The 12760-nt window shown below is 43.8% G+C and overlaps 1 protein-coding gene across 1 annotated transcript in view; it reads right to left on the reverse strand.

Moving 5' to 3' along the window:
- OPN4 (opsin 4) overlaps positions 1-12177 on the reverse strand; it is a 47263-nt gene extending 35086 nt beyond the window's left edge. Inside the window, exon 1 of the mRNA XM_075935624.1 lies at positions 12034-12177. Coding sequence (XP_075791739.1) covers positions 12034-12177 — 144 coding nt within the window. The remainder of the gene's footprint in view (positions 1-12033) is intronic.
- Between the last annotated feature and the right edge of the window lie 583 nt (positions 12178-12760).

Consider the following 12760-nt stretch of genomic DNA (forward strand, 5'->3'; position numbering starts at 1 on the left):
ACCATGAGATTGTCTGATGAATACAATATGCATAACTCGAAGATGCTTTGAACAAAATTCCTCATGTAACCTATCAATGTTAATGTCTCAGTCTGATGTATCTGTATATCTTATTTATATATGAATCACTCTTGTATGTAAGGTTAGAAATATGGCTTTAAATGTGCAAATATGCTTATGGTTTTAAATGTGCAAATGAAAGCCATCAAAATTGACTCCAATGCTCTGACAATTTTGATCACTGGGTGATCAACTTAATCGCCTGTGAACAGATTGGTTCTGTCTCAGGTCTGAGCGGTGGTTGGTCCTGGAAAATTAACTTACACTGGTATAACAGTTTAACCAGGTAATTTCTCATGGAAGGGAGGTGTAGGAACAAAGAATTCCTGCCCAAAATGAAGTCTACTTAAACTGGAAAGATATCAGTTTCTTTGTCTTTGGCTGGTATGACATACCCAAAGAAATAGCCAGGGATCCCAGGGAGAAAAAGATTTCCCTGGCTTGGAGTTTTAGCCAAAATAAGTACAGTTTTAGGGTAAGTTTGCAAAAAGCTTTAGCGTGTCAGAACTAGCTATGCATTTTCTTTTATTTTAAATTTGTAATTTACTCTGCTCTGTCCATTTTCACTTGCAACTACTTAAATCCCGCTGTTTATATTTAATAAAATTACTTCTATTTACTACCAAGCCTATTGTAAATAATTGTTACTTGGGGGAGCAATCAGTGTGCACATCCTTCTTTCATTATTAAAAGGGGGCTTACCTAAATGTGTTGGGGGTTTTGGTTCCCATTTGGGGGTTGGTTTCCTGGATGCTGTGTCTGCACTCTCCCAGAGCTGGTGTGATTCAATGTTTGCATTGCTTTTTGGGGGGGAGGGGCAGGACGGTGATCTGAGCTCTGTGCTTTGGCTGGGGGAGACCAAGAGAACTGGCCCAGCAGAACAGGGAGCAGAAGTCCCAGAGAGCAAGAAGGTGAATGTCATTGGTTTTATCAATGCATTAAGAAGCAGCCCCAAAGGGTCTTCTGTGACTGTACCCCATCACAGGAACAGATGCCCAAACTGACATCTCCCACCACCCTGCCCACTTTTTGGCAGGTATACTCTGAGCATTTAAATTCCTGTGGTCCTACCAGATCAGCAAAATTCAGCAGCAAGGGCAAGACACAGCCCTAGGCCAGCTAAAGCACAGGAAAATCCAAAATTGTGCACCATGGAGATCCAGCCTCTTTCAGACATAAACCAATGTCTGAATGTCTAAATCAGTGGTCTCCAACCTCTTTATGCATGAGATCACTTTTTGAATTTAAGTGCAATCCAAGATCTATCTGAAACCTAAATACCCTTGCCCCACCTCCTTTGTGCCCCTTCTCCAAGACCCCGCCACTGCTCATGATGATTGGGGGGGCACGACCAGTTGTTCGTGAGGTGACCCACCCCCTCAATTCCCTCCACCCCAATAAAGAGCCTGAGCTAGCACTATTTCCTGTGAAAATGGAGGTAGTGCCAGACACAATACAGCACCCTTGCTCCTGCCCAGAGCCCCACCTGCTCCCTTCCCCAGCCCCCACCAGCACCCTGCCCCTGGCCAGATTCCCACCTGTACCCTGCCCAGGTCCCCATCAGCATCCTGCCCCCTGGCCAGGGCCCCACCAGCACCCTGCTCCTGCCCTCTGGCCAGACCCCATCCAGCACCCTGGCCAGACACCACCAGCACCCTGCCTCTTCTTTGTGGCCAGACACCCACCAGCACCCTGCTCCTGTCCCCTCCTTCCTGGCCAGACACCTACCCCCAGCTTGCTCCTATACCCTATTTTCCACTCAGATTCTGCACCCCATCCCTATCCCACTCACTGGCAGCCCTGTCCCACACACTGGATACCTCATTTTTGGCCCCATCTCAGAGTGTAGAGGGGCCCACAAATTCCACTAACCCTGGAACCCCAGAAGAGTTAATCTGGCCTGAGGCTTGAACCTCAGTCCTACCTACCTTCTCCCCATGCAGCTGGAGTGCCAGGGGAGGGTGGTGTCTCAGATGGGGCCACATCGGTGAGGCTTGGGGGAGCTTGGAGGGGGTGGTTTTCTGCGTCTTCCTTGTGTGATTCATGCTCTGGGAGTCCCCTAAAGTATCTCACAATCCCATGGGCCAATTATGTGTTTTTTTAGCAATTCTTAGCATGGAGAGGACAATTGACTCTAGGGAAATGGCAATAGCCCCTTATGGTGTAGTGCAGCAATTTGTTAAGTTGGCATTTAACCCTTCAGACTGCTGAGCTCTAAACATACCCTGGAAGCCTTGTGTGCTTGCAGTGAAGACAGACCAGATGTCTTTTGGAAGGAGTGCTGTTCCCTGGTTTGAGGCCAGAAACTTTCTGATATGAGGCCAGCAAAACAGTGGACTTTAGTAAGAGGGCCAAGAATGATCTTGCATATCAGTGAACACAGAAGAAGCTGGCAGCATTGTACATTTCCTGGAATGATGACCAGTAGTAGATTAAGTAGCTCGAGACACAAACAGGAAAACCAGGGACAAGAACCGCACCTCAGGCAACTTGCTGACAGCATCACAGTTGCTGACTTTTCATTGTGCCAGGAGATATGCCAGAGAATGTGAAGGATAACAAGAAAGGTTTGAACAGGCATGTTAGCAATAAAGGGGGTGATCAGGCAGGGTGTGGAACCCTTACTGGATGAGGCAGGTAACTTAGGGTATGTCTATACTACAGCGCTAATTCGAACTAATTTAGTTTGAATTAGTTAATTCGAACTAAGCTAATTCGAACTAACGCATCCAGACTAAAAAACTAGTTAGAATTAGTGTTTTGCTAATTCGAACTAGCATGACCACATTAAGTGGACCCTGAACCGGGGTTAAGGATGGCTGGAAGCAGTGCCGGCAGGGCATCAGATGAGGACTTAGAGCGTGGAGCTGCTGCCTCAGGCTAGCCGAGGGCTGTGCTTAAAGGGACCTGACCCCCACCCCGGACAGACAGTTCTCAGGGGTGCCCTGCTTGCAAAGCAGTCCTGTCTTGGAGTGCCCTGAGTGCCCACACTGGGCACATCACAGCACTCGGCCATCAGACCAGCTGCACTTGCCGCAGGCTGCCATCTGGGGAGAGGGGACAATTGGGGGGCTGCAGGAGAGCTTCCACCCCCAGAAGCCCGCAGAGCCAGCCCAGTCCTCCCCATCGGCGGCTCGTACCCCATTCCTCTCTCACCTCCTTCCACAGGTCCCATATGAAGAGAGGCTAAAGAGACTGGGACTTTTCAGCTTAGAAAAGAGGAGACTGAGGGGGGATATGATAGAGGTCTATAAAAGCATGAGTGGGGTGGAGAGGGTGCATCAAGAAAAGTTCTTCATTAGTTCCCATAATAGAAGGACTAGAGGACACCAAAGGAAAGGAATGGGTAACAGGCTTCAAACTAGTAACAGAAAGTTGTTCTTCACAAAGCAAAGAGACAACCTGTGGAACTCCTTGCTGCAGGGGGCTGTGAAGGCTAGAACTAGAACAGAGTTTAAAGAGAAGTGAGATAAAGTGATGGAGGTTGGGTCCATGGAGTGGTATTAGCCAGGGGGTAGGAGTGGTGTCCCTGCCCAAAGTTTGTGGAAGGCTGGAGAGGGATGGCATGAGACAAATGGCTTGGTCACTGTCTTCGGTCCATCCCCTCCAGGGTCCCTAGGGTTGGCTGCTGTCGGCAGACAGGCTACTGGGCTAGATGGACCTTTGGTCTGACCCAGTACGGCCATTGTAAGCTCAGGGCTCAGGGTCGGGCGTCTCAGTTGACCGCCTTGATTTTCATGCACACCTGTTCCTGGGTGGCCAGGCTGGCAGCTCTCCTGCCCTAGACGGCCACTTTCCTGTGCCTAGTGCAGAGGTCGTGAACGAGGTCCACGATGTCCGCACTAGACCAGGCAGGTGCCCGCCTCTTGTGGTGCCGGGCAAGCTCCCGGGAACTGCCAGCCTGGTCCTGGGAAGAGGGGGAGCGTTGGGGGGCATCGGGTGGATGGCTCGAGCCGTGCCAGGTGCAGGGTCTGCTGGCTGGGTGATGGCAGGCTTGCACCTGGCACGGGCACTGTAGCCAGCCCGTGCCCCTTTAAGGGGTCCAAGGCCGGGAGGGGGACAATAGAGTTTCCCTGGTGTTGGCCAGAGTGGCCACCAGGGAAAGCTGGGGAGGGCTAGCCTCCCACTAGTTCGAATTAAGGGGCTACACACCCCTTAATTCGAACTAGTAAGTTTGAACTAGGCTTAGTCCTCGTAGAATGAGGTTTACCTAGTTCGAACTAAGCGCTCTGCTAGTTCGAATTAAGTTCGAACTAGCGGAGCGCTAGTGTAGCGCCTATCAAAGTTAATTCGAACTAACATCCGTTAGTTCGAATTAACTTTGTAGTGTAGACATACCCTTAGTGACAGATGATGTGGGAGTAGCTGAAGAACTCAATGCTTTCTTTGCCTCTGTCTTCACAGACAAGTTCAGCTCCCAGACTGATGCACTAGGTAATGCAGTATGGAAAGGAGATGGGCAGCCCTCTGTGGAGAAAGAATAGGTTAAGAACTATTGAGAAAAGCTGAACATACACAAATGCAGGAGTCTGGATTCAATGCATCCGAAGGTACTGGAATTGGCAAGTGTCATTGCCGAGCCTTTGGCCATTATCTTTGAAAACTTGTGGAGATTGGGAGAGATCCTGGATGACTGGAAAAAGGCAAATGTAGTGCCCATCTTTTAAAAAGGGAAGAAGGACAATCCAGGTAACTACAGACCTGTCAGCCTCATCTCAGTCCTCAGAAAAATCATGGAGGGGATCCACAAGGAATCCATTTTGAAGCACTTGGAAGAAAGGAAAGTGATCAGGAATAGTCAACATGGATTCACCAAGGGTAAGTCATGCCTGACCAACCCGATTGCCTTCTATGATGTTGTAACTGGCTCTGTGGACATGGGGAAGTCGGTGAACATAACATAACTTGACTTTAGCAAAGCTTTTGATACAGTCTCCCATAATATTCTTGCCAGCAAGTTAAGGAAGTATGGATTGAATAAATGGGTTATAAGGTGTCTGGAAAGCTGGCTAGATTGTTGGGCCCAACAAGTAGTGATCAATGGCTTGATGTCTGGCTGGCAGTTGGTTTCAAGTGGAATGCCCCAACGATCGGTTCTAGGGTCAGTTTTGTTCAACATCTTTATTAATGACCTGGATGAGGGGATGGATTCCACCCTCAGCAAGTTTGCGGATGACACTAAGCTAGGGGGAGAAGTAGATATGTTGGAGGGCAGGGATAGGGTCCAGAGTGACCTAGACAAATTGGAGGATTGGGCCAAAAGAAATCTGATGAGGTTCAACAAGGACAAGTGCAGAGTCCTGCACTTGGGATGGAAGAATCCCATGAATTGTTAGAGGCTGGGGACTGACTGGCTAAGCAGCAGTTCTGCAGAAAAGGAGCTGGGGATTGCAGTGGATGAAAAGATGGATATGAGTCAACAGTGTGCCCTTGTAGCCAAGGAGGCGAATGGTATATAAAGGTGCATTAGGAGGAGCATTGCCAGCAGATCCAGAGAAGTGATTATTCCCCTTTATTTGGCATTGGTGAGGCCGCAGCTGGAATACTGCATCCTGTTCTGGGGCCCCCCAGTATAGAAAGGATGTGGACACACTGGAGAGTGTCCAGCAGAGGGCAACCAAAATGATTAGGGGGCTGGAGCACATGACCTTCGAAGAGAGGCTGAGAGATTTGGGCTTATTTACTCTACAGAAGAGAAGAGTGAGGGGGGATTTGATAGCAGCCTTCAACTCCCTGAAGAGGATGGAGAGAGTCTAGTCTCAGCGGTGACAGATGGCAGAACAAGGACAATGGTCTCAAGTCGCAGTGGGGGAGGTCTAGGTTGGATATTAGGAAAAATTATTTCACTAGGAGGATGGTGAAGCACTGGAATGGGTTACCTAGGGAGGTGGTGGAATCTCCATCCCTAGAGGTTTTTATGTCATGGCTTGACAAAGCCCTGGCTGGGATGATTTAGTTGGGGTTGGTTCTGCTTTGGGCTGGGGGCTGCACTTGATGACCTCCTGAGGTCTTTTCCAGCCCTGGGATTCTATGATTCTGTGAAATGGTTCTGTCAAATTATATGTAGGGGGAAATATTAACATTACATTAAGGTTGATGTTTTAATTGCATAAGAGTTGAGAAATTCAGTGTATGTTTTTATGCTATGTGGCTGCATCATACCTGCTATAGAAACCTAAATGGGAATTTTGCCTGAGTAGGGATTGCATAATTTTGCCGTAAGCACAGTAACACAAAATACTGTATCAGTAATAAGGGTCTGAGTTCAAATTACAAGAGAAAAAAATCTACTTTTCTAACACAGGAAAATTGAGATTGAAACATTGTTATAATACACAGACCTAATTATGTTTACTCTATGAAAATCCAGTTCTCTGCTTCTGTATGTCTTTTTACACTGACCTTAGTCACAATAACAGAAGCACAACAACTGAAGGAAATTATGTTGGTTATAAAGCACAATTGTAAAAATGCCTTCGATTTGAATTAAAATAATGGATAACTACAAGCAAGGATTAAATACAAAAATATACAATGAATAAGTAAAGTCACATTAGAGGGAAAGAATATGCATAGGATAGCACAAGTTTTGAAACAAATTATCTAGGAAGAAAATCATTCAGGACCAAAAGTAAATGTCACTGCTTAATAAAAAAGTATATGCACTATAAAAGACAAAGAAAAAAGCTTTTGGTAAAGATGAATTAAAGGTGGGACAAGGTCACAAATTTTGACCATCTGAATTTTCTCAGTGTTTGGGGCTCGGTTTCCATAAACTATTTTTTGCCATTCTTTTGGAGGATAATGCCGACTTAAACATTTTTCATTTCATAATTTTTCCTGAAAAGCAAGGGCCTTATCAAAAGAGAGTAGAAAGTCTTTCATTGACTGAAAGGGCATTGGGTCAGGTCCTACATGCTCAAAATTCTGTGCCGGTTTAACACACATTGCACGCATTGACATCAGTAAGGGGACTAAACTGTTTCATCACTCAGTGGAGTCTGATTTGAGATTTTCTAAATAGAATTATAGGTCAAAAGAAGCTGGGGGAGGGCAGAGTGAGGAGGAGAAGGGGCAGAGAAACTGCTTAAGGAAATAAGATCAGCGGGACAAACAAGACATCAGACAACTCATGCTGCTTTTTTTCCTATTGTTTCCACAGCACATGGGCCTTGTTTTGTTTCTGTTCACCATTGTTATCTGAAGATATTAGTACTTTAAAAAGAATTCAATTATCATTTGTTATGGTCCTTATCAAAGCAAGGTTGCAGCTACCTTACCCTTTGACTGCAGTAGGAAGTTCATTCTGGCCATGCCTACACCGAGGGAGAAAGTCGACTTAAGATATGCAACTACAGCTACAAGAATAGCTAGAGTCAGCATACCTTAAGTTGAATTTCTGTAGCATCCCCACTGTGAAAAGTCGATAGGAGAAACTCTCCCGTTCACTTCCCTTTCTCCTCATGACCCTGTAGAGTACTAGGGTCGGGGTTGGGCCCATCAGCAGTTGATTTAGCGGGTCCTTACTAGCCTCAGTAAATCAAACCCTGGAAGATCGATCTCTGGGTAAGTATAGATAAGGCCAAATAGTGAAGGAGTGCTCTGTAGAAGAATACATTAGGGAACAGAGCATACCACATATTCTCTTTAAAAAAGAGACAGTGCTGGGTTTGGTTCATATAACATGGCTCAGAACACAAAGTGTTAAAGTACTGGCAGTCATGCCATATTAGGTTTGCAGAAACTAAAACAGTGAGATGAAAGGTTAAAGACTTCCTCCAGGTGAAGAATATCCCTTAGCTTTTCTTGAGCCAACAAAGATACAAGGAAATGAAGACACTTGTATCTGAGGCTTTGGACCACTGGGTGCCAGTATACCGCCAGGCTGCTTGTGCTAAGGCTGGTTTAGCATGGCACTAAATCTGCAGAAACAATTTGCTGAGCAAAAGCAGGCTTCCTTCCTATTATATTAGACGATTAACTGCTACCTGTCTCTCAATAACACAAACATTGGCACAGTAAAAGTCAACAAGGCAATAGATTGGAGGGAACCCAATCCATTACATAAGCAGTACAAAGGCAAGTGCTCTGGAGCCAAATCTTACAGATGCAGACTGCACGTCAGGGATACATGCAAATGTGAGAGTTAGGTTTACAGTAATACCCAAGCATATATGAAAACCTGGTTACACAGCAGCTTGTTCAAGGGTTTCAGCTCTGGCAGTCATGCCATATTAGGTTTGCAGCCTTTGTTAGGTACCTTTCATTTGCTATCGACGGAGAAAATGCCTGACAGGATCAGGCCAAGTGCTACTGTCTTACCTCTGGCAGTGGCGAATACCAGAAGTTTCAGAGAAATATGTAAAGTTATGGAGAAAACTGCCTAGAGAGAGAAGGGAACTAACAGTAGATTTATACCATGAAAGCTGGAAGGCAGTTTTCACTCTTGTATATTAAATAATCCCCAGAGAGATGTTTTTATTATCCGTATAAATGTGCAATCCTTTTCTAAATCCCATTATGCTGTCTGCCTCAGTAATCTTGTGGCAGGGAATTCCACAGTTTCATCATGTTAACACACTTTTCTTTCCAGCGGTTTTAAACGTGTGGAAGCATGACTAGAAAAATGGGACAAATCTGGGTTTCCTGATGATAATGCTTATCACGCCTTTTTGGGATGCTCAGTTCCTACTGACTTGTATGGATGTTTGGGGTGTGCAAAGACTGCAGAAGCAAGCCCATACTGCCTAACCATAGAGTGAATATATTTGTAATCACAGTGAAGACTCGTGTTTGGATGGTGCATTGCAGAAGGCAAGGAGTGGAAATAGGGGAACAGCATTTTTGTTCCTTGGAGTGAACTTAATATTTATCTACCAGTTTTCTCTAACACAACTTCCAAAAGAGAAGTGAACATGTTTTTAGTTAACATGCAGTAAGCTTTTCTGAAGCTTGGGATATTTGGGAGGCATTGGGAGAAAAGAAAATGCTGGCTAGCCAGACAAATCCTTGCTCATCTAGATCCAACGCTGGAGATCACCACGGTATAGAACCTTATTGTTCTGTACTAAGTATCAGTGGCCTTCCGTAGTTATAACTACGGCAGAATTCCTCTAGGAAGTGTTGAGGAATTAATGAAATAGCTAGTCAGCTACCTGGAAAAGGGTACAATGTACACACCCCTCTATGCCTAGCCAACTCTGCTGGCTAGTGCAGGGGAAGAAAAGGGACAAACCTCAGTCAGCCAGGATAGCTACTGCCAATGGAATATGCTAGAAAGGGAGATGACCTGTGCTCTTCAATGGGATCGTGTCCCATCCCTGTGCATGGGCACAAGGTGGGAGAAGACCAGGCACAACTGTGCCCTTAATGACACTCATTGTGACCTGGGAGAAGTATCTGGCAGAACCAGTATTAGCCCTAAATACTTGTTCCCCGGTCTCATCACTAAGCTGCAATGGATTTGCATGTATTTTTCTAACAAGATCGACTCAAACAGAATTTTTATTTTTGAAAATTCAGTTCACCTTTGAATAAATTAATTTCATTGCATGGATGAAAGGACAAATGCCCTTTAAAAGTGTGAGTCCTCCGTTTGACATTTCCTTGTCTGTGACACAGAAGGAAAAATGTATGCACTCGAGCAAAGGGGACTGGGAAGTGAATAAATTACAAACTATTTTCAGAAGAGTGAGTTCTATTTTTCCAGCTCAGTAAACCAAAAAACCCTCATCCATATAACAAGTCTTATCCTGGAGACTTTAGTTATTAACAAAACCCACTAAAGTCTGGAATAAAGTTCACAGCAACAGACATATACATGCCAAGTGTTCTTTCATAAATTTATTTCCAGAGTGTAAATAAAGTATATTCTGTGTTTCACACTTTCCTAATAGTAGTGATATATGATTCAAGATCTAATTTTCACTTACAGGGAAACAGTTCATCTTCAGGAGATTGTCGTGGGATTTAAATGTATTTTAGTATCGCTCTCTGCATACATGTTAAGCCTTGTTGTGGCTTTGAGAAGTATAGTTTCCTTTTTTCTCTTTTAAGGGGCAGCATGATTTTCTATGGAAATGATCTGGTTTGTTCCACGGTGTTTAAAATATACAAAACATTTGGAAAGATTCTGTGAAGCTAACAGACCAGCATCAGGGCTTTTTGCAAGTACTCCTCTCGAAGAGACCAGAAGAATTCAACATGCAATTTAATTTGTCTAACAAGACTAAACAAGAAAAGACAAAGGAAACAACTAAAACCTTACTGCTCTCCTGGTTGAACTAGTGGATTCAGTTTGAAGCTAAGTTATGAGAAGTGTCCATGTTTAACAAAGCATTCCCTGTGTGGTTCAGAGTGCTTTAATCACCCGGCTTTATTGTTATGAATTTACAGTAGAGCAAATTATATATACCAGAAAAATAAACAGAGCAGAAATTCTGAAAGTCAGCTATATAGGTTCTGCCATCACAATAAGCTCCATATGTCTGATGGAACTTGTTACTCCTCACATCAGCTTGACCTTTTTTCAGAGCTTGCTTTCATAGGGCACTTTCTTTGTGGTTGGGGACAGAAGCAAAGAAAGTAATCCTGCTGAAATTATGGTTTCAGCAGGATGATGCCAACTTCCAATCCCCAATATCAGGTGGGCAGTGGGGTTCTTGGCTCCATGATTTACGTCCTGTTGAGCAACTAGTGTTGCATCTCAGATTTTCTTCTAAACCCTACAAATCACATGCAATCCCTCTAGCATTCTGTTCAGTAGAACTGTTAGGAAATTCTTTGTGCAAGCCAAAAACTATTTGAAAGTTTAAAGATAAATTAATTTAATGTAAGCAAAGTGACTTGATTGATAAAGGTCTTTCAGTAGAGGACGTCTAATGTTTTAGGAAGCCATCCCTTTGCTTGAGCCCTTTTCTCTTTCCCCCTGTTTTCTCTCATTTCTCTTTACCCTCCCTGCTGTGGTCTGGTGTCCTCTCTCATTAGGTTATCCATCTAATTTAGTTTGTAAGCTCCCTGGTACAGGGAAGTTACCTGCTTACTGACCTCTAAAACATTGTACACAGCAGTGTTGTTACAAAAAAAAAGTAATAATCAAACTTTGTTCTTACTATGCTAGTACATCAATAAGAAAACATGTTTTCTGTGCTATTAAAGATTAAACAAAACTGCAACACGGTACCCTTTCTCCACCCCATGGGGTGTTTGAAACCTGAATATATATTATGCAAAGGACTTCTGTTTTATCCTGGGACACACCAGATGTGAGCACTCAAAATCTGTAACTGAATTTTGCAACTTAAATCCGTGTTAATGTGTTCAAATGTCCATATAGCTTGAGAACCCGTTGCTGTGGAAGAGAATGTGATAGTCTGTTGCTTAAAACAACAAATAGACAAAACTTCAAACACTAGTATGAATGTGAAGACACATTTTGATAAGCTGAACTACCAGAGTGCTGAGCCAATGAAAGGCTTTTTATTTTTTAAATTTGTTTTTGGTTGTGGTAGAATTTTTAGAACACTTGAGGACCAAAAAAATATCAGCTGTTGTAATACAGGTAAACTCTGTTTCTACCAACAGCCGACTGTAGCACTGTCCTGGATTTCCCTCCCACAGTTATTACAAAAGAGGTGGTTGTGTTTAAACTGCTAAACCAATCACTTCATATTCAGGAGCACACTATGTTTGACAGTTTTACAATATACTTTATATATTTTAAACACTCCACTTTATCTTCTGCTTATGTAATCCAGGTTACAAAAATGGCTTCTAAAATTATTACAAGAATTTTTAAAAATGGCATTCCCTAAGTTTCCTTGTGTTGTTTGTTAGGGCGTTGCTGCCTTTAAATGTGTGCAGACCACATACACCTTAGATGTGCATGTACAGTTTCCTTAAAGGCAAGCTTTACCAGCCAAACTATTTGCTACAGCTTTTAGCCACAGAAAAAGAGTTTAGTGCCACACTTACTGTTGGGGCTACAGGAGGCAGGTCCACCAATGTGTAGGCATTAGCTTCTGTGTTGTTCCACATTCCCGGGAGGGACTCCACAGTACTGGTGCAGTACTCTTGAGGGGGGCAAGAGAGGCCCCTTTGGATGGATTGAACATTCATCGGATGAAATAAAAGCAACTTCCTAAAGCAACAGATGTGACAAAACCACTGCTCTGAACCTTGAAGAGCAGTTTCCCTGGTTTTACAACTCAGCAGGTTGTCAGATTTTCTCCTTTAGAACTATGTGAGATGCAGGGTTTCTGTAGCACTTCAGATTCCTTCTTTCCCTCTCCAGCTCAGCAAAAAGCAGCCCCAGCAGCTTCCATTTAAATATAAAAGCCTGCAGGGTCTGCACATGCCCAGTTAGGCCCTTGCCCCATTCAAATTAAGACTTCTATTTCACCGCATTATAAAATTGGTGTCCACTTTAAAATAATGTTATTTTCTTGCTTCTGACAGATTTAAATCTGCATGATAACAGCAACACATTATCCTAACATGAACAGAAAAAGAGAAGCTAGAGGAAGATTGATTTTACTATCAGACTTGAAATAATAGTCGTAGTCGTTAATTTCTCCACTATTTTGGTGAATTAATTTTCAATTTCTGCTAATTGAACACACAAACATGATTACACCAGAAATGTAAGGAATCAGATTAACTCAAATATGAAACAGGTTACAATTAGCAGTCTGACTGCACT

Source organism: Pelodiscus sinensis, chromosome 8 (assembly GCF_049634645.1).
Source record: "Pelodiscus sinensis isolate JC-2024 chromosome 8, ASM4963464v1, whole genome shotgun sequence".
In the NCBI taxonomy this organism is placed as follows: Eukaryota; Metazoa; Chordata; order Testudines; family Trionychidae; genus Pelodiscus; species Pelodiscus sinensis.